General features: G+C 35.1%; 1 protein-coding gene across 1 annotated transcript in view; it reads right to left on the bottom strand.

The window, feature by feature from the left end:
- Positions 1–11,095: 11,095 nt before the first annotated feature.
- BCHE (butyrylcholinesterase) overlaps positions 11,096–26,282 on the bottom strand; it is a 64,179-nt gene continuing 48,992 nt past the window's right edge. The window contains exons 3-4 of the mRNA XM_019440498.2: positions 17,961–18,127; positions 11,096–11,484 (exon numbers count right to left, since the gene is read on the bottom strand). Coding sequence (XP_019296043.2) covers positions 11,360–11,484; positions 17,961–18,127 — 292 coding nt within the window. The 3' untranslated portion in view covers positions 11,096–11,359. The remainder of the gene's footprint in view (positions 11,485–17,960; positions 18,128–26,282) is intronic.

Raw genomic sequence — 26,282 nt, 5'->3', positions numbered from 1 at the left:
GTGATTACATTTACCACTCTCCTAGATTATCCAGTGTTCTCTCTCTCTCTCTCTCTCGATCTCCAATTTAATCATTTTTGCAAAATTCCTTAATGCAATATAAGGCAACATTTATAAGTACTGGGGATTAGGAAGTGGACGTCTTTTGGGGGGCCATTATTTAGCCTGTGATTTAGATGTATGTATGCATGTATGCATGTATGTATAAATTTTGCAAGCCTCCAAGCACAAGATACAGATTACATACATGGAAACAAAATTCTACTTCTTCTTAGACTATCATTCTGTAGAGAATTCTACAGCGTTGAGGAAAAATGGTGGTATTACAAATTCAACCAAATACTCATTTATTTGCAAAGGCAACCAGAAGATTTTCTCAGCTCTAAAAAAGCTCAATTTAGTTTTCCTGAAGATAAAATTTTGTTGCATTACAGATGGATGGGAGATGATTCAAGGTTAGAAAGTTAAAAAGAGGGAAGTTTTTTATAAAAGTCTGGCAATAAGCACTGTAGCTTAACAGAGACTTAAACATCAAATTAAATCTCCATGCTGGAGTGCTTCTCTGCTCAGGCCAGATTTACACTCAGTCTCTAGGTATTCTCCTTCAGTCCTGTGACTTTGCATACCATCTGTATGCTGGAGACAACCTGATTTATATTTCTAATCTAGGCATCTCCTCTCAAGTCAACTCTCACTTAACCATGTTTTTTTTTTCTTTTTCTTATATACCTGATAGGCATCTGAAAGTTAACACACCCTGAACCAAACTCTTGTGTCTCTATTTAGACCTGGTGAACCTTTAGCTTTCCCTGTCTCAGAATATGGCAAATCTATTTAACCAATTATTTAAGCAGAAGATCTTTTATCCATTGTTTATTTTTCCCTGTCTTTTGGCAAATCCCATTGGCGGTTGTTTAGAGATATAAGAACTATCACACCTCTCACTCTGTGGCTCCTACCTAGCTGGAGCCATTCTCCTCTCTTGCCTCAAATAATTAAACATCTTGCTCTGCACCCACACTTGCCTTTGTATAGTCCAGCCTCCAAGGAACCAGAGTGACCTGAACTAAAGTATGATCATGACTGCATTACTTAGCTGCCCAGAGCCCTGCAATGGCTTGCAAGCTGCCCCTGTCACTTCCTGACTTCATCTCCTACCACCCTCTCTTATTTCCTCCAAGAGTTAGGCCTCCTGGCTGTTTCCTTAACACAGGAGTTAGGGGAAGGTCTTCCCAGGGCCTTATGTTTGTCCCTTTTCACTGAATTGTTCGCCCAGATACTTGCATGGCTGGCTGCCTCAGTTCTTTCAGGATTGGCTCACATATCCCCTGTTGTCCAGGCCCCACCATAAATCTCTATTTCCTCACTCTGCCAAAAATTTGTTCATGGGTCTGACATTACACAACTGTATACATTTCATTTACAGTTTCATTGTATATCTCACACCACTAGAATGTGAGTTTCATAAGAGCAGAGGCTTTTTCTTTTTTGATCATTGCTATATCCCCAGGGCTTAAAAGTATATATAACAACTAATAACAGCTGTTAATATTTTTCAATAAACACATTAAATGAAAAAATAGTGAAAAAAATTTATCCCAGTATATTCTGAAACACATTTTGAAATATATATGTCATGTAAGCATATATATTTTTATGTATGTAATATATAATAATTCATGAATATATGCATATGGAATGCCCTCTCCCCACAAAAAAAAGATTCTCTTTGGTCAGTATGAGTATAGTTTTTTTTTTACTTTTTCATATTTTCTAAGTTTTTTCAATAAACATATATTTTTAGTTTTTAATTTTTTTTAAGAAACAGACTTTTTTTTTCTTTTTTTTTTTTTTAAGAGACAGAGAGCATGAAAGAGGGAGAGGGGCAAAAGCAGAGAGAGAGAGAGTTGTAAGCAGGCTCCACACTCAGCATGGAGTCTAATGAGGGGCTTGATCCCACAACCCTAGGATCATGACTTGAGCTGAAATCAAGGATCGAGGGCTCAACAGACTGAATCACCCAGGCACCCCCAACAAATATTTTTAAAATTAGGACTTGTGCTATTAACATTTTTTACAGATGAATAAGACAGAAGAGGAGAGAATAATTAATTGGTGTATGGATATGCAATCATCAAGTTGTTTTTGAAGATGAAGGTAGCTGCCATTTTATATGGCAAGGAGTCCTCTTCTAAAGCTACCTTTAAAATTTGTTTAGGGGTGCCTGGGCGACTCCATTGGTTAAGCTTCTGACTCTAGCTTTCTGTTCAGGTCATGATCTCACAATTTGGTGAGATCAGGCCCTGCACTGGGCTCTGCACTGGCAGTGAGGAGCTGCTAGGGATTTTCTCTCCCCCTTTCTCTCTCTGCCCCTCCCCCACTCATACTGTCTCTGTCTCTCTCAAAATAAATAAACTTAAAAAATAAAATAAAACAAGATAAAACAAAACAAAAATAAAATAAAATAAAATTTGTTTAGTAGGAGTACCTTAAATGGGAAAATGTCCCAAGACATTCCACTACAAAATTTCTTTACATGGATCCAAGCCAGACTCACTTAAATTGACAATGATGATAGTAATGTGATAAATCAAACACTTCTTGTTAGGACATCCATATATAATAGTTTGAATTTTGTTCTTCTAAAAGATAGTCACAGTTTAAAAGAGTTAAAAGATGATCAAAGGATATCCTTAGAGGCGTGCGTAGGTGGCTCAGTTGGTTGAGCATCTGACTCTTGATTTCTACTCAGGTTATGAACATAGGGTGGTGGGATTGCTCTGAGCTCAATATGGAGCCTGTTTAAGATTCTGTCTCTCCTTCCCACTGCCTGTCTCCCCAACCTGTGCTCTATCTCAAAAAAAAAAAAAAAAAAGAAAAAGAAAAAGAAAAGAAAAGAAGAGAAAAGAAAAAGAATGTTTTCCAGGTGATATAAAATTTATATGGAATAGTGGAATTCTATGTAGCAGTGCCAACCATTGGTCAAGAAGTTTAGGTGCTCTGGAATTTGATGCATTCCTTGGTAGCCTTCAATCTACTCCAAGATAAATAAATAGTTGCCTCTGTAACTGACTGTAATACCAGGTAAGCAGACAGGGGACATGGTACTCACCCTCTGACTTTGAAAGCTTCAAAGGTCTTAAAGAAGGAATGGTGTTCTGTTAGAATTCTAACTTAATATTTTGCACATGACTTCAAAGGGACAACTCCATGGGAGGTTATTAAAATTTTATCTTTCACGGTTTTGTGAAAATGTTAATTCACTTACCAAAGAGAATATTACACACACATTTGGTTTAAAATTGAAATACCACAGCAGATGTTAGCATTTGAGTTTTTCACTTACTTATTACCTTGCACAAAGATAGTAACTCCAAAATTAGCATATTACAATGTTGTAAAACAAAGATAACACATTGAAGCTAAAGAAAACCAGGGAAATATCTTTAAGAACAGTGGGAGAAGAATCCTTTTGGATTAAAAATGTTGTTTTCTGCGTGGAACTATAAACTAAAGATTCATTTCTGTTGGTGGTGAAAAACCAAAGCTAACCCAAGTTGTGTTCCTCTCAAAAACTCATATCTTTCTAGTAAACCTGTTTAAAAAAATAATATGAAATTACAAATACAAAATTACATATAGTGCCTTCAGAGGAGTCCTTGCAAGTGAAGATTCCTTAAGTTATATTAACTTCATGATAAATCTTTCTCTGTGAAAATGTTATTTTTCATCTGTTCCCAAAGGCCTAGCAGTATAATGGAAATATGCATTACAGATGTAAATGTAATCCTTTATATCACTAGTGGCTTCTAGACAACAGCACAAAGATCTATAGTTATTCCTTTGCATTAATAAAAAGGAAAAAGAAAGAGTAAAGGAGAGAAGAAAAAAATAAAAGAAATCATATATGCAAAATGAGAGAATCCATTTGCTCATGGCCACTCTAATAGGAAAACAGTATGAACATGAAAACTTAAATTTGATATAGAAGGGGAAAAAATGCTAGAATATTAAGAAATGCTAAAAATGAAAGACACCAAAGACTTGAGATTAACACAGAAATGCAAATTATTATCTGCTTAAAAAATTGGTAGAAATGTGACTGTGCCCCAGGTACTTTATTATTATTTTTTTTAACGTTTTATTTATTTTTGAGACAGAGAGAGACACAGCATGAACGGGGGAGGGGCAGAGAGAGAGGGAGACACAGAATCGGAAGCAGGCTCCAGGCTCTGAGCCATCAGCCCAGAGCCTGACGCGGGGCTCGAACTCACCGCGAGATCGTGACCTGAGCTGAAGTCGGCCGCTTAACCGACTGAGCCACCCAGGCGCCCCGACACTTTAAAAAAGTGTTGGATTTTAGTTTAGACTGTTAAAGTAAAAATTGCATTGGACAAAATAAACAGGCAAGGGAGACTTTATTCAAGACTATTACAGTCGTAGAGAGAGACTGAACTCAACTCTGTGAAACTAAAGAAGTAAGAGTATTTAACTGCTCAGGTGAGTTGGCAGAAAAGTACGAGGGGACTTTGGGGAAGGGTTGACTGATGGTAGGCATTCAGCACACTGAGTTATTCTTGAGTCTGCAAATGTTTTTATCTCTGGTTAGGGCATCTGTGTTTGGTACTTGGCTCTCAGTGAAGTTGGAGGGACTGGGAGACAGAGCCACTCTATCTTTTACTGTTTAATTTTGAAGCCCTAGTATATAGGTCCTTCAAAAAGCCATTTCCTAGTACTAACACTGGCAAAAGGCTGGGATATTTGCATACATTTCAAAAAGGCAGAGAAAAAACTTACAATTGCAAGATTTTTAATATAGATGCTCTAAGGAACAGGAGATTAAAAGGGTATAGACAGCAAGAAGTCTGTCTAAATTTTAGATGAGCCGAGGGGACCATTAAGGCCATCTTCCTCTAAACAAGGACTTTGAATGTATATTTCAAGTTAGATGAGATTTATTAGTTACATTCCACTGGTCACCACTGCCCATGTTTGCTAAAATTGGGAGTGGCAATTTTAGAGAGATGATACAAATAGATGATAGATAGATAATAGATATCATTTTCTGGCATATTCATTTTTAAGGATTTTAGAATGCTTAACATTATTAAATACATTTTTATAGTTTATTCTCCAGAGACATTTTTAATAAGTTCCCCCCCTTCTCCCTAAATTATTAACGGAAATCAAAATAATTAGAATGGAAGGTCTCGCTTCAGAGAAACAAGGTAATACAGTAATTGCCTCAAGCAAGAGGCTTCTGCTAATTCTTCTGAGATGAAAAACAACTCTTAATACTCACCTACCTAGTTTAATAATCATTAAGCATTTAATCCTAACAACATCTCTTTATGAGTCTGGCAAGAATGAAAACCTACTTGCATTTTTGAGAATTCTCAAGACTGTCAAAACACTTTTTAAGTGAAAAGGACACTAGAAAATGAGAATTAAAATTCTGATTCCTTATCTTGAATCTAAATTATTATATTCAATTATTATCAAGTGAGCCAATGTGGGTTGCCTCAATGCAAACAATGATCTTCTGTAATAACTGCTGTTACACACCACCATAAAATATTATATATTTCAATTACCAATCTTATTTTTCAAACATATCTCTACCCAATCCTATATTTATTGGTAAACATGATTTCTAGTGTAGAGGAAGAAAGTATGCACCCCAAACCTGAAACGCTCAAGTGATAGATCATTTGGATAAATTTGGTTACAAATGGAAGCTGTCATACTCCTCCTTCTCTTCTTCCATTTTTTAAAAAATATTTATTTATTTATTTATTTATTTATTTATTTATTTTACTCTCTTTTTTTTTAATGTTTATTTATTTTCGAGAGTGAGCGATAGAGCATGAGCAAGAGAGAGGCAGAGAGAGAAGGAGACACAGAATTCAAAGCAAGCTCCAGGCTTGGAGCTGTCAGCACAGAGCCGGACTTGGGGCTCGAACTCACAAACTGAGAGATCATGACCTGAGCGGAAGTGGGGATGTTCAACTGACTGGGCCACCCAGACGCTCCTTAAAAAATTAATTTATTCATTTTGAGGGGCACCTGGGTGGCTCAGTCAGTTAAGTGGCCGACTTCGGCTCAGGTCAGGATCTCGTAGTTCGTGAGTTTGAGCCCTATGTTAGGCTCTGTGCTGACAGCTTGGAGCCTTGAGCCTGCTTGAGATTCTGTGTCTCCGTCTCTCTCTGCCCCTTTCCTGCTCATACTCTGCCTCTCTCTCCTTCAAAAATAAATAAATATTAATTTTTTTAAGTAACAGAAATTAACTTGTTTTTAGAGTGAAAGAGCACAAGTGAGGGAGGGATAGAGAGAGAGGTAGAGAGTGAGAATCTCAAGCAGGCTTCATACTGTCTGCCTGATGATGCAGGCTTTGATCCCATTAATCGTGAGATTATGATCTGAACAGAAATCAAGAGTTGGACGTTTAACCATCCGAGCCACCCAGGGACCCATCACCTCCACTGTTTCTTATCCTTTCATTTATCCACTGAGTCAACAAGCACCACACAGTGTGGCAGCATTGTGCATGCAGTTCCTAGTTGGGAATCCAGTGATGAATCTCATAACATCAAGACATTGGCAGTTAATTGCCTTGGGAATTCAGGTTTTCCAACTTTCAGGGTAATTGTAAAGAGTTAAAGTAGGTTTGTAAATTGTAAAGTCCTATGAAAATGGACAATGCATAGAGAAGAAACCAGACTTCTTTGGTGAGGTAAGTAAGTTTTGTGTTAGGTGTGTATGGCTATTGGTGTTAAAATTCACCTCTAATATAACTATGCCACTTCTATTGCTTTATTATCTCATTGATTGGTAACTCTAATGGTGAGATTTTGGACCAAGGATAAGACAGAACAAGGTAAGCTGAACTCATGGAAACTATGGCCTAATTGAGGAATTCCTTCCTTTTCTCCTTCCTTCTTTCCTTCCTTTTTTCCTTCCTTCTTTCCTTCCTTCCTTCCTTCCTTCCTTCCTGCCTGCCTGCCTGCCTGCCTTCCTGCCTTCCTGCCTTCCTGCCTTCCTGCTTTCCTGCCTTCCTGCTTTCCTGCCTTCCTAACCTCCTTCCTTCCTTGTTCCTTCCTTTTCTTTCTTTCTTTTCAGGAAAATTGTAATTTTAGATGTTGTTCACATTGGGATATAGAATTAGATTTGTGGCTTGGCTATATAAAAGTTTTACTTTTTCTATGCCCTACAACCTGTAATGCCCTTCCTGCATTTTGATTGACAACATCCTTCACAAAGTATTTGACAATATAATTGGTCTGTTATGAGTCTCTTCAATAAATTTATAAGTATAATATTTTACAATTACAGTAGCTCTTGTCAATGGTATGTCAAAGTGACTATTGTGTTTCATCAGAATTGGTCCTAATATAAGATATATTGTCTATTATATAATTTCATAATATTTTTATAATTGTATATTAATACACAATAAATATGTATTAACAAAATATACATTTCGCATTAGTGTCTAATGCATAATTAGATGGCCATCATATGACCACCATGCACTCTTCTTTTCTAACACTGATCTTCCATGACTTATCATGCATGGGGTTACATCCCAGTAAACCCATTTTAAGTTGAAAATATCATAAGTCAAAAATGTATTTAAAACACTTAATTTATTGAAGTTCATAGCTTAGTCTAGGTCATCTTAAATGTGCTCAGAGCATTTACATTGGCCTACAGTTGACTATAATTGTCTAACAGAAAGCTTATTTTTTGTGTGTATTTATTTATTTATTTTGAGAGGGGAGGGGGAGGAGCAGGGGAGGGGCACAGAAAGGAAGAGAGAGAATCCCAAGGAAGCCCTGTGCCACCAGCACAGATCCCAATGTGGGGCTCAAACCCATGAGACCATGACTTGAGCTGAAATCAAGAGTCAGTCACTGACTGAGCCACCCATGCACTCCATAACAGAAAGCTTATTTTATAATAAAGTGTTGAATATCTCATGTAATTTATTGAATACTGTACTACAAGTGAAAAACAGAATGACTTTCTGGGTACAGAATTTTTATAAATGTTCACCCTCCTGATTGTGGGGCTGACTGGGACCTGCGGGTCACTGCCACTGTCCAGTGTCACAAAACAGCATTGTACCAGATACTGCTAGCCTGGGAAAATATATCAAAATTCAAAATTTGAGGTACAGTTTCTCCTAATTCCTATTGGTTTCATACCATTGTAAAGTCAAAATATTGTAAGTCAAACCATCATAAGTAGGGGACTGTCTGTGTTCCAAACCTCCTGTTTTTCCCCTATCTTGGGACTGTTCAGGGAATTCTTCAATGTGACCACCTGCTGGACATGAATAGAATAGTCCTGTATGTGTGTATGTGTGTACCTACCTGTGTGTGTGTATTTTAAAATCTGGTGTTTACTTTGTTCTTTAACAGTCTCAAGTTTCTACCGAGATTGTATTGATAAATAGCATTGCTGGTTTACATTTACATTAAGTATGTTTGGTTTAAAAATACATATGCCTTATTTTTCTTACAATCCTCATTTAAAAATTTTTTAAATGTTTATTTTTGAGAGAGACAGAGAAAGAGTGTGAGTGGTACTGGGGCAGAGAGAGAGGGAGACACAGAATCCAAAGCAGGCTCCAGGCTCTGAGCTGCCAGCACAGAGCCCGACAAGGAGCTCGAACTCACGATCCATGAGATCATGACCCGAGCCAAAGTTGGACACTTAACCAACTGAGACACCCAAGCGCCGCTCTTACCATCCTCATTTTAAAACAAACTCTTTGTAAAGAGAATACTTTTGCTCAATTCAGTAAGGCTACAGGCACAACAAGAATTTTACTAGCTGATGAGTCTGTCCTCTTTCTTTAGCAATGTCAGGAAGGTCCCATTTATTTGAATATTCTGCTAAAAATGTCACAGCTGCAACTATGTTAAGATTTATCCATGAAATTTAATTTCTGATTGGTCAGAAGCTAATTACCTTGCCTTCATGCTAATAATGTTCAGCAGCCAACTTACTTGAGAAACAAAATCAGTTATAATGGTATTTTTTTAAGGTATGTGACTTGTTACCTTAATCCTTATACGTATTACATGGATACCAAACCATAAATGATGATCAATTTGCAATAAACCTTATAATGCAAAATCTTGTGGAGAGTTCCACACCACAAGAAATAATAATGTTTTCACTTAAATAATTGATCAAGCTGAGTCTCGTGATACTGGTTGGAATAATTCCAGTTGTTCAGTTGTGACCTTAGACATAATTTTCCCTCATACTTTTGAAAAATGTACCTTAAAATTTTACCAGAATTAAGTGATAACCTCCATGGCTTTGTGAATTTATGCTAATATCTCCCCATACTCTGCTTCTGGGAAGGGTTTATACCATTTTGAGGTTTTAATACTTCTGTACTGTTAGTATTTGAGACAATCAAAACTTTTTTCATCTATGAGCCTGCTGAAATGTAAATCTGCAAGATCTATTCAGAAGTATTAGTTTCCATTATTTTATGCAGAAGTTTCTCCCTTGGCTTGGGGTCCCTGGATTAAAATACTGCACTGAGGGGCGCCTGGGTGGCTCAGTCGGTTAAGCGTCCGACTTCGGCTCAGGTCATGATCTCACGGTCCGTGAGTTCGAGCCCCGCGTCGGGCTCTGTGCTGACAGCTCAGAGCCTGGAGCCCGTTTCAGATTCTGTGCCTCCCTCTCTCTCTGACCCTCCCCCATTCATGCTCTGTCTCTCTCTGTCTCAAAAATAAATAAACGTTAAAAAAAAAAATTTAAAAAAAAAATACTGCACTGAAACTGCCTTTTAAATGGCATTCATAGTAAGAGAAATTGTATAGACGCTGCTACACAGTGTTTTCTCCAAAAGCCTTAACCTAACTTCCAGCAATGGTGCTAGACACAGTGGATTCATAATAGTTTATTTACAGAGCAAACACGAAGGAGTTTATGTGCTGGTTGACTCTCCTTGTTGCATTTAGGTAAAATTTCCGGAGTAAGTCAAGGCTTGTGTCAATAAAATTCAAGAACAAATCAATTGATTGTCCAAGGTAGGGCAAAGTGATCCACGTGATCTTTTCAGATGACTGGAGCATGTCATTTAAGGCAGGACAGGTATTCTATAAACATAATCATGTTTTCCTAATTATTGGTCTCATCAAGAGTATCTTTAAAGGGTCTTTAATGATGTTGAACAGGCATCATCTCATTTCATATCTCAGAGGGTTCTACATCAAAAGGAGGCTCAAATGATTCAGAAAAACATAATGGATCCTGGAAGAATGGCACCCAAAACAAAGATGGTGGTGTGGAATAAATGCCTGCTCATTCACCTATTATTTGTGGTATTTTTTTTTTCCTTCCTTGCTTTCCTTTCCTTCCTTCCTTCCATCACAGGATGAAGGAAGAACTATAAAGCAAAAATATCCATTTACAGCAGCACTGAAGTGATTATCAAAACTGACTTGAGTTGTATAATAACTCCCTCTAACCAGCTGAAGATGATAAGGTAGCCTGAACTCTGAATGACCTTGAGTGAGGATGGCAAAACCACACTGTCTCTAACTATGAACATCCTTGTGGCCAATGAACAATGGGACATGCTTTAATCAACAGTCTACAGATCTACGAACTCACTTTGTCCTATCCTGGGTGTCAGTTTTCAATGCTTAATTAACACAATCAACTTTCACTGCCTCTTCTGGAACTTAAAGTCTCTGACTTCTCCTCTTTACTGAACTACTCAATTAATTTATTCATGGATGTCTTTAGTTGCCATGCCAGTTAGTAAATGCAGTTTTGTAATTTTTTAAATTATAATAATACTATCATTTGTCTACAGAAAGTACAACAATTTCTTTCCTGGAATTAAACAATTTCCTTTTGAAAATCCTAATATTTCTGGGTCCAGGCAAGAATTCTCCTAACCCAGATGCTTAACTGACTGAGCCACTTAGGTGCCCCTCAAGACCTAGTTCATTTTAAAAAGATACCTTTTTTATGAGTGGTCATAAACATACATATGCAACTAAAAATAGAATACAGGTATTTTTTGAGAGAATAAATTCTTAAGGTTATTCAGGAAAGAGAGTTTGAAGCTACAAATCATTTTAATATGCATAAAATTAATTGTCAAACTTTATATTGTGGAATTTAATTAAACATATTCTAGCCATTTGGGTTTTGAAATGCTAGGTATAATACTAAGTGAAAGATGTGAGGAATCGATATTATCCTTCTGGCATTTTTGTTTCAGCAGTATAATAGCTTTCTTACATGGTGTGTAAGAGAGCTAGTGATATTTTTACCTTGATCTATAGGAAAATGAACATTCTATAAAGGGTAAATCTATTAATTAGAGACCTGCACAGCTTTCTTTCTTGCTAGTATAATCATTAAATTGATTTTTCCAGTCCATCATGTAATTGTTCCAGCGATAGAATCCTGCTCTCCATTCTCGTTCTGCTTCATCAATATTTCCTGTAAAACATGGAATAAGTTGTATTAATCTAAATTTTAATCTGTTTACATTAATTGAAAAATAATTTTGATTATAGATGCTATTTTCTCCAAGTACACTGTGCAGTAATTTTTTACTTTTCATTATTTATTATCAGCTTCTTTCGCTACCTGAAAAGCTTTAATAAAATTTTATACTTTACATGGAAATGCAAATAATATATATGTGTAAATTGAATATATCATAAAAATGTGAACATGAATTGATATATTATGTCAAATTATATTACATAACATATATTTAGTTTCTAAGAAGATATATAGATATTATCTTTTTTTGAACCCCTCTGCATAACAGAAATCTCATTTAATGCATTTCACTTATATATGATACAACAGACTATTATTTCTGATGAAAATATTTATATATATTTATTAATGCATAAGGGTAACTTTGTAATTGACATTCCATGAAGATTTTATACTCACCCTATATGAGTTATTTTAATTCCAAACAATGCCTACTCATTGAAAGCAGCTTATTGAAACTACTACATGAAAGTAGTTTATTAATTGCTTTACAAATTAGAAAGATGACTAAGAAAATCTCTGCTTTTCAGTAGCTTGCAAAGTGTATGCATGTGTCAGGAGAAAGGAGTGTTTATGTCAGAAATAATGTGAGGCAATGAACCAAAAATAGTCTATGTGTACTACAGGCACCTTGAAACCTTGATTTATTTGAAAATCTATTACATTAAAGAATAAAGTTTGTGAGCAATAGAAACTCTTGAACACAAACTTCTGAAATTATGTATATATGTTCCTAATATTAAAATTTTTTAATGTTTATTTATTTTTGAGAGAGAGAGAGAAGGAGTGTGAGTGGGTGAGGGGCAGAGAGAGACGGAGACACAGAATCTGAAGCAGGCTCAAGGCTCAGAGCTGTCAACACAGAGCCTGATGCAGGGCTCAAACTCATGAACCTTGAGATATGACCTGAGCCAAAGTCAGATGCCTAACCTACTGAGCCACCCAGAAGCCCCTCCTAATATTAATATATATGATAAAGCTAGAAGATGGTTTAAGTTATTTAAATCTATAAGTATTTTACACATTTGTTGTTTTACTTTTTAAAGTCTTAGAATGCTGTGCTATAGTCATTGAATTAAAAACAGCATTTTGAGTTATTTCAGTTACCTTGAGAATAAAGACTGACAGTGTTTTAATTATATACTTTTCAGTTAGGAATTTTTGAAATTAATTATAACTTTGTAAGATATTAATTTGGAGAAGGCAGTTCATATGATCTCACTACATTATACATGAAAATGTGTCTTTGTTTCATTCATACTGTTAACAATGGAGCACATTCAGTGATTTATTTTTAGTTTATATGAAAATCAAAATATTTAAAACATTTACACAGCTATTAAAATATCCCCTGTAATTTAAGATATATTTAAGTTTAAAATGTTCATAATGCTTGGACTTTGGATAAATATTTGAGAATATATACAAAAATTTCCCATTTTAAAAAATGGCTTTTAAAAGGTCAATGACTGTAATTATTTTGTGAATAATAGAACTTTTCTAAAAAAACATTAGATGTGAAAGACATTAAATATCATGCCAAATGATCCACTCCTATGATATTTTTTATAATTAAATGCTGTTTTAAGTGTTATGCAAAATAAGGGCTCTAAAGTTCAGAAAGAACAAAATTTTTGTTATAAGAAATAAATGAAAAAAAAAGAAATAAATGATTGGTAATCTAGCACTCACACCATGAATTTTAATACTCAGAAAAAAAGTCTTAGATTTAATTTTTTTTCTTGTACATAGAATGATGCCAAATCCATTAATTCATATAAATGTAAACTTATTTCCTTATGTATCATAATCAAACACTATACTTTGCTCTTTAGTGCACAAATGCATTGTAAACCTTAATAATTTTTTTCTTTAATAATACTGAACATTGACTGAGACAATAAAATATGAAACATTTGATTGTTTTCTAATACAACTCAGAAGAACTGAATACACCTTAGTAAAAAGATAACAAAAATTTTGAATCCATGACATAAATCAAACCAAAATTAGTTCTTTTTCTTCCTCTTCCTCCAAACTGGAATACTACTTAAGTGGCTATAGATTGATTATCTGTGAGATGTAGATCTATCATCTTGTAGTTAACAAGGTACTATAATGTGAAATAAAATACATTATTTAGGCTTTGGACTGATGTGGGTTAAATTCCAGCTTGACCACTTATTATATTTCTGACATAGAAAGAATTCTTAACTTTTCAAATTAGTTTTCCAACTGTAAATGGGGTTGGTGTTCACTATTGTGCAGTGTTACTGTGAAGGAAATCAGCTGGTATGTACATTATAAAATCAAGCTCGATACAGCTATTGGGAGCTCCAAAAATGAATTTACTGCCCTATTACAAAAATTTATTCTTAACTTTGCTCTTTATTGAATCCATGTACAGCTAGATCAATACCAGTAGTTCATAAATATATTGACACAACTTTTTCAGGACTTTCATGCTCTTTGATTTGTCCACATTGTTGTCTCACTTGGAAAAAGAAAGAGTCAGGCTTTCTTCCTTACAGAAAGAGTAATACTAATAAAGCTACTTTTTGTCTTGCCAATTAAAAAAAGAGTGAGCATATTTCACCAGAGTGGAGTCTATTTAATCAAGTTGAAGGAGGTAAGAAAGAATACAGGGGAGGTGAGTTGACTCAAAATTATAAATGGAGGTAAAGTTAGAAGAAAAGATTAAAATGGATATTGAATTGTTCTGATCATTATAATAAAAAAAAAGTGATTCATGTACTTTGAGATTTCATTGAAAATCTCTCTTGTCCCCATTACTTATTTTCCTATTTGTTAATCAATTACTAAAATTACCAAGGAATACATAATTCTTTATGAGACAGATCAGAAACACATTTATTGTCCTGTTATAATTCTGAGTGTGGGACTAGAGTGAACTATATCTATACTAATACTACAGAGTGAATTACCATAAGCTCAGGCTAGGCTTTATGAAGACATCACTTACAGGCATACCTATTTTATTGCACTTTACTTTATTGTGCTTTGCAGATACTGCGTTTTTACAAATTGAAAGTTTATGGCAACCTTGTATCAAGTTAGTCTATCCACACAATTTTCCCAACAGTATTTGCTCACTTCATGTCTCTATGTCATGTTTTGGTTCTTCTTGCAATAGTTCAAACTTTTCATTATTATTCTATTTGAATTGCTGCAATCTCATGATAAAACTGTAAAGGATGGGGAGTTGCTTCTTATGGATGAGCAAAGAAGGTCATTTCCTGAACTGGAATCTACTCCTGATGAAGATGCTGTGAAGATTGTTGAAATGACAACAAAGAATTTAGACATTACATAAATTTAGTTGACAAAGCAGCAGCAGGGTTTGAGAGGATTGACCCCAATTTTGAAACTTCTACTGTGGGTCAAATGCTATCAAGTAGCTCAGATGATAGTGTTTTTAGCAATAAGGTATTTTTATTTCAATTTTTTAAATGTTTATTTATATTTGAGAGAGAGAGAGAGAAAGAGAGAGAGAGAGAGCACCAGCAGAGGAGGGGCAGAGAGAGAGGTGGAGACAGAATCCTGAAGTCGGACGCTTAACTGACTGAGCCACCCAGACACCCCAGCAATAAAGTATTTTTAAATTAAGATGTGTTCACTATTTTTTTAGACACAATGCTACTATGTCTACTACTTAATGGACTTCAGTATAGTGTAAATATAACTTTTATATGCACTTGGAAACCAAAAATTCGTTGACTTGCTTTATTGTGATATTCACTTTATGGTGGTGGTCTGAAACCAAATGGCAATATCTCCCATGTATGTCTGTATTTTTAAAATGCAACAAAGGAAAACAACACTAGATCTAATGCTTTTCTTCATTGGGAAGATTTGAAGGTCAAAGTGGTTTTTCCTTTAGGTAAATTTACTCTTTAACTTTCAGTGAAAAAATATTGGTATCTTATTGACATTGAATGGATCATTTCTCTACTTCCTTTTCTTTCCTTTTCAAACAATTATCAAGTACTGTGCAGTTACATTTTGAGTGAAAATTGTTGATAACATCTGAAACAAATACTGCACATTTTATTTCTTGCAGGTGCATGCAATAATAGCACAGGCATATGCTGAAGTATAGTCTGAAAGTTAAGTGCTAGAATTCATGTGTTTAAACAAATCTTAAGGATCATTTTATTTGAGAACATTTATTGCTCAAAAGTAAACTACTGCTCAAGTGGTACTTATAAAGCTCATTGGGTTTCCATCTTGAGTGAGGTAAATATTTCTCCTTTTAAGAAATCCAGTTAGTGTTTTTTTTTCCTTTATGTGTAGAGCTGTTTTGTGTGTGTGTGTGTGTGTGTGTGTGCGTGCGTGCGTGCGTGTGTGTGTGTGTGTGCATTTAATAATATTGCCATAGAAACTTCAGCACAGGTCATCTGAATAACCCCAATTTTCAAAATATCAAAGACTGAAATGTATGAGGTTTTGCAACTTGAAATACACAAAATATGGTAAGAACATGTTTTCTTAATCTTTTTAATCCCCCTACATTATTTATTTATAAAACCTAAAAACATGTAACTTCAAACTGGTTTTGTTTAAAAGTTGTTGATTGTTAATGAAGACATTGATTTTACAACAATCATATCATGCATTTACTTTAAATTTTATAAAATATATTGAATATAACTTTTGGGGGACAATTATCTGAAAAATGCTAAAGTATAAAACTGTGTTTTTTAAAGACACTTTGGAACTATTCCAAAGCACCGTACAAACCCAGAGCAGGGTATGGTATTTCCAAACAGCTCAGTGTTGCTCAACTAGGGAGTGGTTCAGCACTGGATAGGAAGGAGTGGCAGCTAGCCAAAAACTTAACAGTGTGTTTATTCAACCTGCTTTATGACAATTCACTATTTAAAGATAGAGATTTTGAAGTACATCTTCAAAAATTGTTGATACTGAAGTTTTATTTTGTCAACAAATAAATTACAATAGGCTGCACAAGCTCAAACCAGAACAAGTCAATTTGGCTTATGATAAGTTAGTCATTGAAAATCCTCCCCACTCCCCTTTCATTGTCCCTCAAGTACAACCTTCTCATTTAAAAATATTTTAAGTAAAGATTAAGAATGTGCCATCTGTGATATGTTAAATGGTACCTCTTTTGGTCTCTTGGCAGTTTAAACATGTTACCTCATTGTTATTCACACCCGGAGGACACAAGGGCAGCACTGTAGGTTTGCCAAGGGATGCAGAAACCCATCTCTGGATATATATTATGTCACAGAACATTTGGTAATACACAGAGCACGGGTATTTCAGAAACATCTCCCAAACAGATGGAGTACATAATTATAATTTTGGTGAGTAATGTCTGATGATTAAAACACATATTAAACAATCAAATATAGCTCTGAGATGCCCATATTTGCCTGAAACTAACCCCCAACCTCTCTAAACATTAAACCAAAACAGCTACTATATTGCGGTATCTAACACAGCCTGAAAATTGCAGAGTATTATGATGAACAGAGTGGTAAAGTCTAAAGGAATGGGGCAGCAATATGTCTGATGGTTGAAAGTCAATTACTTTTACTTGAAAAATAAAGACCTGAGGAGTCACATGGGTTAGAAACAGCTGGGCATTTTAAAACCAGCAAGTGAGTGAGATACACATGTCATTTTCCTCACAGAAGAGGCGATCATTCAAGCTGATTGCTCAAGTTGATTTAAATATTTTCTTACTAATGAATTTTGAAATAACATAATAATATGAACCAGTTTTCCTAGCACTTCCTTGTATAAGCTTATGGAATCCTTTCTTAAAGATTAGTTAACTAAATTGTTGTCTGTTTATTGTATTATGGAATACATGTATGTGTTCAAGATAAATATCTCTAACCTGAGAATATTTAGAAATTTTTGGAGTCTGCTTTTAAACATTTAATTCTGGAGGGTTTTTCCCCCCCTTAGAAATCAAGAGTTCTGTTTATCAATAAATTTGTTTTTACCTCTCTTTGAGTATAAATTATATTTCATTCTATATTTTATTAATTATATTTTTAGTTCTATACATTGCTTACTTTATTTATTTGTTCATTTATCCATTAATTAGTTACACATAGACTAACTAATGTGTTAGCAAGCAGTGCCCTATTTTAGTTCCACTACCACGTTTTATGTTCCTCTACGGGAGAATTTCTATTTTAGTTTTCTTTACTACTAAAGTGCTCCTCATATAGTAAGACCTCAAAACACATCTAAACTTGCTGGAAGAAAGTTGTTAAAATTATCTACTCACTGGAATCAAGTAATTGTAAAATCACAAGTTAATACCATCACTGTGCCTTGGATAGTCTACCTTTTCTCCCTTTTACATAATCCACAATCAATTACTTGACCAACTACTAAAAAGCACATACCTGTCATTTCCAAGACTTTGGGAAAAAATAGTGTCCAGAATCGGCATTGTTGAGCACGTAGTTTAGTGTATACTTTTGGTGACTCTGCATTCAAGGTTAAATATTTTTGATCGGTGCTTCTGAAGGCAGGCCATCGTGTGCTGTTGTTCTGGGTTCCATTTGGATTTCTAAAAAATTAAAGAGACACAGTATAGTTCTACTAAAATCATTGTTAGAATATTGTTCTCAAAAACCAACAAGAGCTTTTAAAAAGTCAGAAAAAATGTGGATTTGTTTTGATGAGGTCAAGTAAAAATGAACTGGGTAGAACGTTTTCAGTAACTTGAAGCATTAAATTAGTCAAAAGTGTAGGAATTAAAATTTAAAGAAAAACTTTTTCCATGCATTTTGGCTTAACATACAAGGAAGAAAAAAATTTTTTTCTATTTCAGGAATGCTAATGTTTTCTTCACACTTAAACAAGCTTGAAGGGTCAGTATTCTTTTTGTTTCCTTTTATTCCTTTACCTCAGATCCAATCTTTTCACAATGAAGATTAATACCATTTTCTCAATATCTTGCATCTATGTTGTTCTATTTGTTCCTGTCATTACTGTCTGAGTTTGTGACTGATTACACATCTTATTATGCAATAACTTTGTTACTATAGGAAACTGCCTTCAGTCTCACTTTTAAAGATAAAGGTTCATTTATTTCTTTTGAGAGAGAGAGAGGCGGGGGGAGAGGCAGAGAAAGAGAGAGACAGAGAATCCCAAGTAGGTTTTGCACTGTCAGTGCAGAGTCCCTGATGAGGGATTCAAACCCATGAACCCTGAGATCATGACCTGAGCCAAAATCAAGAGTCAAATGCTTAACTGACTGAGCCACCAAGGTGCCCCAGTCTCACTTTTAAGTTGATCTTATATTCTTATAGATCTGCTCACTGATTAAAAATTGTTTCAGTGATTCACTGTGGGTTCAGATAAATTTAATTAATATGGTGCCACCCATATTTCCAAGCTTATTTTCAGATAGTCTCTGCATAAGGCAACCAACAGGAATTAGGGACAGTTCCTTAGTAATTCCCTCCTCTAATTCACTTCCTTGCCCTTGTCACAGCTACTCTGCTTGGAATCCCTTCATTTCCTAATAGCATGGGTCTAGGTCAATTCCAATTCTCTTTTTTATATTCTCTTTTTGTGCTGATATTTCCTATATCTTTCATTGTGATTTTTAAATCAATAACACTTGTCTCTATTTTTTAGAAAAAAATTTTAAATGTTTTTTAACATTCATTTTTGAGAGACAGAGCGTGAGTGGGGGAGGGGCAGAGAGAGAGGGAGACACAGAATCTGAAGCAGGCTCCAGGCTCTGAGCTGTCAGCACAGAGCCCAATGCAGGGCTCAAACCCACGAACCATGAGATCATGACCTGAGCTGAAGTGGGGCACTCAACGGAATGAGCCACACAGGCACCCCTCTATTTTTTAGAAATTTATAGTTTGGGGTTTATTTGCACCTTTGTAGCACTCAATAATATGTTCTTACCTAGATCACACAAACACAAATTCAAAGAGTAAACATTTTGAGACTCCAAATAGCCACTGGTGAGTCCCTAGATTTCCCTTTAATGAACTTTTGTGCTATGATTATGAATTAGACTCTGCTCTAAGATCTAGAAATACAAACAAATGTGGGAAACATATGTACATATGTGCAAGGAAGAACATTCGTGAAAACAAAGAATCAATATATGGTAGCCTAAACCAAACATAAACAAAGGGACACAAATTGTCAGAAGAGGGAACAATCACTACATGTTTGCAAGAAAATTGTCTGAAGGAAGGAGATTCTAACTGACATAAGAAGAGCAAATAAAGAACTGATCCAGGAAGAGAAGTTGGGAAAACTAGAGAAGGAGAAAACAATTAACATAAGTATAAATAATGAGTGTTCATCTTAGGTCAAATAACAATGAAAAAACTAGTTTTCTTGGAATATAGGATAAAGGACATCCTATTAGAGTTACAGTTTCAGGATATCAGTGTTATTGCATTAACATCTGACAGCCTAGGAAAATGGTTTGAAGTACAACTGCAGGCATTTATTATTCTTAAGGGACTTTTGACTAAATGGCTTATTTTGAACATAACATTTTAGAAATACTGACCTGGAAGTCATCCAGAATAATCAAGAACCTATAGTCACAGGTATTTCTATCATAAACAGAAGACTAAAGTGATAAGGGTAAGTAATTCATTCCTTCCTCCTAGAGTCTACCTTAAGTAAAATTATGTAAGAAAAACTCTAGTTGAACTTTTCTAAAAATTCAATGCACAAATTTCTTTGTCATTCTAATAGTTCTGTAGATTGGTATGGATAGAAAGTTCGGAGTAGTGACAGCAGATACAAGGGTTTTTTTTGTTGTTTTGTTTTGTTTTGTTTTCCAAAAGCCTGTGAACTCAGTAGATTTTGGAAAGAGAAGCAGGCATTCATTCAGCGTGGTTATCTACAGGCACATTTTGCCATCAAGAACTTGTATCGAATAAGCACCATAAATTCATATTTTATCATAAAAGTAGACATATTCAACCATGAATTCAGGAGCTTTGGAGATAAATAGCTTCTTGATGGACTAGTTGATTTTATGTAGGAATTGGATGGTTAAAAAGAATTATTAATAACCAGAGCTATTCAAGCTAAACCAATATCATAACAGGATTGAAACCTCCTGCTTTAGGGTATTATTTGAGAGAGGTCATGAAGAAAATTTCTCTGGATCACAGATGGCACACTTGTCTAGGTGAATTATGTAGTCTTTTCCCTTTCTTTTAAAGCTTTAGAAGCTAACAAGTACAGCTGCTGGAGGCTGGATATTAAACCAGGAGAACCATTGGTCTGATTCGGTACAGCAATTCTTATGTTCCTAAATTGCCCACTTTCCTTCTAATTCCACTCTAATTAACTTATGGCACGATTTTAACTGCTCATTCATTTCTGGCTGCTGCAAATGGTGACTTAAAGTGAGCTGACTCGTACTTGAGTTCAAGAGCAAAGCACTATTGGCACTGCCCGTGTTCATTTGACAAACTTTGTTCTATGAAATAACTCATGAAATTCCAAAATGCAATTCAGAGATAATAAAATTTCTTTGCCTATGGATGCAGATATAGTTTTCAAAAAGTGATTGAAATAGCTATTGAAGCGATCGAGCATTTTACTGTATAATTTGAAGAAATCTTCAAAGAATTTAAAACTTAACAAGAGATATAATTCACTTTCTATCCGCATCAATTAAAGACTTTATGAAATACAACGTATTTTCCAGATACACAATTCTGAAACACTATATAATTTTAGTCTCAAAACTATAAGATATATTTAAACATCTTGGCTTTGCTGTTTTTTAAAAATATTTCCTGTTCTTGTCACAAAATAGAGACTTCAAAGTGCTAATACCTAAATTTTTTTTTTATAAAATAGAGAAATCTCTGCTCTGTTTTTACTATGAGATTTTTTTCCCTACTTTGTGGTATACAGAAGCGGTCTAAATATCATTCATTACACTTTTCCTCTTATGTAGGTTTGAAAAGTTTTAAGACACAGCTTGTTTAACCAAAAAGGCAGAGTATTTTCCTAACATCTGTATTTCAGGAAGTTACCTGCTTGTCATTGATATTTGAGCAAAGATTTGATGTCTTATTTTATGAATAGACTTATAAAAAAGACTTTAATTGACTCAGGATGCCTGATATGAAGAAAAAGTATGCATTCAGCTCTGTGCATCAAGTTTTCTTGGGATTATAAATCCCAGGATTGCCTATCAATCTTAACATAAGAATTAAGATTCTTTTTGATTAAGAATTTTGAGACAATGGTATCTAAGAAAGCTATACAATGATTTTAAAGTGAATATATTTCTAGTAAGATAAAGCCATGATTAGTAGTTGTAAATTGAAAGGCCATCTGAAATATTCCACTCCTGTGAGAGGGCTACAGATGACACTGGATAATTTCTTAAATATGAAAATGTTTATAGATTTATATTCTATGTTAAGTCACACTTGAATAAAATTGTATATTAATTTAAAGAGTAGAAGGGCTATTAGAGAATCTGAATTTAGCAAAAATATTCATCTATTCATTCAACAAATACTGAATGCATATGATTTCAGGTTTATTTAAGTCACAGAAAATCAACAAAGACAAAAATAAAAACTCTTGCCCCTTGCAGTACTCATTCTTTGAGGAAGATAGACAATAAACAAGATAAATAAGGAAAATACAATATGTTGGGTAGTAATAGTTCTAGAGAGGGGGCAGTGGTGAAGGAATATGCAATAATGAATTTGATTGGCCTTGGTCCATAGTTCTTATGAGGTAACCTCTGAATGTTTGTAATTTTGCACCATACCGAACTGTTTATGCTAACACGGCGACTCATGGTGGGCATCAATGGCTTTTGCTAAAGGCTTGACTCAGGGTGGGGCTATTCACACTGATATCTTATGGAAGGAACCAGCCATTCCAGAAGGACCAACCATGTGATTAGAGGGTTGGGACTTTGAGCTAGGTAATACCAACCTGACCTCCAGGAAGAGGAAGAGGGCTGAAGATTGAGTTCAAACACAGTGGCTAATAATTTAATCAACTATGCCTATATAATGAAATTACAATAACACTCTGAACCTTAAGCTCAGGTGAGCTTCCTGGGCTTGTGATACTCCATGTACACATTGCCACAATTAATGCCATGAAGGTAATGCATCTATGAGGTCCCAGAAGCTTTGCCTTTGGAATCCTGTCAGTACCAGATCCTGTTTTATGTATCTCTTCTTTTGACTGGTTCTGATATATATCCTTTTATTATATAAAAACTGCAATTGTGAAGCGTCTCACAATTGGCTCAGTCGGTTAAGTTTTCTACTCTTGATTCCAGCTCAGGTCATGATCTCACAGTTGGTGAAATTGAGTCCCTCATCTGCACTGAGAGCACAAAGCCTGCTTGGGATTCTCTCTCTCTCTCTCTCTCTCTCTCTCTCTCTCTCTCTCTCTGCCCCTCCCCTGCTCTCTCTCAAAATAAATAAATCTTTTAAAAAAGATTGCTCTCTCTGTCTCTCTCAAATAAATATTGAAGAAAAAAAAATTCAATTGTAATTATAGCACTCTCCTGAGTTCTGTGAGTCATTCTGGGGCATGATTAAATCTGAGGAAGTTCACAGAGACTTCAAATTTAGAGCCCACTATTCTGAAGTGAGGGTGGATCTGGTGGCTTTGAACTTGGAACTAGTGTCAGCAATCTTGGGCTAACTTGGAAGTCTGAAGGCCTGAGCCATTAACCTTGATTTGGCTACCTCAGGGTAGGGAAGCTGCAATATTTGATAGGAAAGGAATTTTTAAGTAAAGACTTGAAGAAGGAGAGGACTGAGATATGCAGTTTTTTGGAGGAAGAACATTTCAACAGAAGGGCTAGAAAGCAAAGGCTACAAGACAGATAAGCATCTGGAGTTTTCCATGAAAAGTGAGTAAGAGAGTGGGGCTAGAGTAGAGCCAGCCAGGGAGGGAGTAGTCTGAGGGGAAGTTGGAGAGGTAACAGGAGACCACATTAATTAGTGAACTATAGGTCCTTGTAAGCTTTTTACGTCTACTCTCAGTGGGAGAAGTAATTGGAGGGTTTGCACAAAGAAGAGACAAGATCCACTTATATTTTTCAAAAGATTATCTGGCTGGAATTCTGGGAATAGACTGCAGAGAATCCAAAGCCAGAATCAGAGAGAGCACCTAGGAGACCACTGTATAATTTAGGTGAGAGATGATGGTTATTTGAACCAGGTAGGTAGTAGTAGAAGTTGAGAGAAGTGGTCATATCTTGAGTGTATTGAAGGTAGAGAGCACCCTTGCAATTTGCCAATGGAGTAGATATAGAGAGAAAGAGCAGTCAAGGATGACACCAAGGATTTTGGCCTGAAAAATTGGAAGGATGAATGGAGTTGCCATTACTGAGATAGAAACTGCTGCAAGAAAAACATATTTGGAGGAAAATATTGAGAATTCAGCTCTTTGCATGTTAAATTTGAGATCCAAATACAGAATGGAAGTAGACAGTTGGAATTTAGTGGTTAATCTTTATTTTACTGAGGGAATCTCTGTCTTACAAATGGATTCACAAGCTCTTGAAGGTACTATTCCCCAGGAACACCAATATTCTGACTCAGTTTCCAAATTTCAATGCAGAAATGACATTTAAAAATATACACCTTGCAATAAATGAATTCAAAGGACACACAGCACCTGTCCCTTCCTATATTGTAGCTCCTTGGTCTAATGCTCCTCTTACCATCTTGTCAGACAGGCCTTCCTTGATGACTCCATTAAAATGGCCAGTCTCGATTTCCTCACACTTCAAAATTTACTTTTTAAGTTTTTATTTAAATTCTGGTTACTTAACATACAGTGTAATATTAGTTTCAGGAGTACAATATAGTGACTTAACACTCGCATACAACACTTGATCCTCATCACAGGAAGTGTATGCCTTAATCCTCATCACCTATTTTACCCATTCCCACACCCACCTCCCTTCTGGTAACCATCAGTTTGTTCTCTACAGTTAAGAGTCTGTTTCTTGATTCGTCTCTCTTTTCCCTCTTTGTTCGTTTGTTTTGTTTCTTAAATTCCACATATGAGTGAAATCCTATGGTATTTGTCTTTCTCTGACTTATTCCACTTTTTATAATACTCTCTAGCTCCATCCATGCCATTGCAAATAGCAAGATTTCATTCTTTTTTATGGCTGAATAATTCTCAAAATTTATTTTAACTGCACATTTTCCTCTTTCCTCATCACAGAGTGCTATGGTCTGAATGTTTGCATGCTCTCAAAATAAGGTGATGGTCTTAGAAGCTGGAGCCTTTGGGAAGTGCTTCAGCCATAAAGGCAGGCCCTCATGAATGGGACTGGTGTCTTTATACAAAAAGTTTCATAGAGATCCTTTGACCCTTCCACCATGTGAGGACACAACTAGAAGGAGCTGACTATCAGTTAGGAAGAGAGTCTTCGGCAGAAGCTGACCATGCTGGTAACTTAATCTTTGACTTCTAGTCTCCAAAAGTGTAAGCTGTTGTTTAAAAGCTACCACATCTGTGGTATCTTGGTATCGCAAGAATGGGCTAAGACAGAGGGTAAGCTCCATGCAAACCATCATTTATTTACAACCTAAAACTGTGCTCAATCATAGTATTTAGGAAATAAATATGAAGAAAAAAATAAGAAACATCACAACATCATGGTAGTTTATCTCATTTGTCTTTAACTATAGTAAATATTCACATTTAAAAACCACCACCACATGGGAAACTATATTTCAAAGATGACTTATATGACTATAAGAGTCTATGGGATAGTTTTAACATATGCCTTACATGTAAACTATTTTTTACCATGACAGTTTAACATTTAAATAAACATAATTGATAACATAGTATAAATTTGTACCTAGGAGATCTCATTTAAAAAGTGAGATGTGCAGATTTATTATTCTTAGAAAAAAATTAGGAACCAATTGAGCAAAACTGATCAAAAAGAAACTAAAAAGGAGATAATATCATGATTAGTAGTGGTAGCAGAAAATGAAAAGTTTCACAAGTTGCTTCTATTTTGACATTTATGTAAAGAGCAAACAAAGCAATTTAACATAGTAAACAAATTTTCTCTTCATATATAAGTATATGATGATGAACATGAATTCATAATCTAATCTGTTTTAGAAAAATATGAAGACAGGTAAAACAGTGATGCTAGTACATAGCAAGGGATAAATAAAATCCTGTTTCTCTCAAGATCATATTCTTTACTTCATTTTGTATACAGGCAACTCCTTACGATAAATGTAGACATTAAATACATTTTGAAGTAGTTTTATTCCTTCTAGAGACATTTTCTGTGACTATATTTATAAATTTGACAAAGTGCCATTATTGATTTCATTTAAGTGTGCTAAAAACTATTCAATCTTTAAAACTGACTAAACAATAGCTTTTTTAATTAAATTAATAGTAACATTTATTCTTTAAAAAAATTTTTTTAACGTTTATTTATTTTTGAGAGACAGAGAGAGGCAGAGCATGAGCAGGGGAGGGGGAGAGAGAGATACAGAATCCGAAGCAGGCTCCAGGCTCTGAGCTGTCAGCACAGAGCCCAACGCGGGGACGCGGGGCTCAAACTCATGAACTGAAAGACCATGACCTGAGCTGAAGTTGGACGCTCAACCAACTGAGCCACCCAGGTGCCCCAATTGTAACATATATTCTTAATCATATAACCAACTCAATATCCACTGAATTCT

The sequence above is a fragment of the Panthera pardus genome, unplaced genomic scaffold (genome assembly GCF_024362965.1).
Source record: "Panthera pardus isolate Hobbes unplaced genomic scaffold, ASM2436296v1 HiC_scaffold_16, whole genome shotgun sequence".
Lineage (NCBI taxonomy): Eukaryota > Metazoa > Chordata > Mammalia > Carnivora > Felidae > Panthera > Panthera pardus.
Note: the sequence above shows the minus strand (reverse complement) of the source record. Positions and strands in the feature narration are given on the sequence as shown.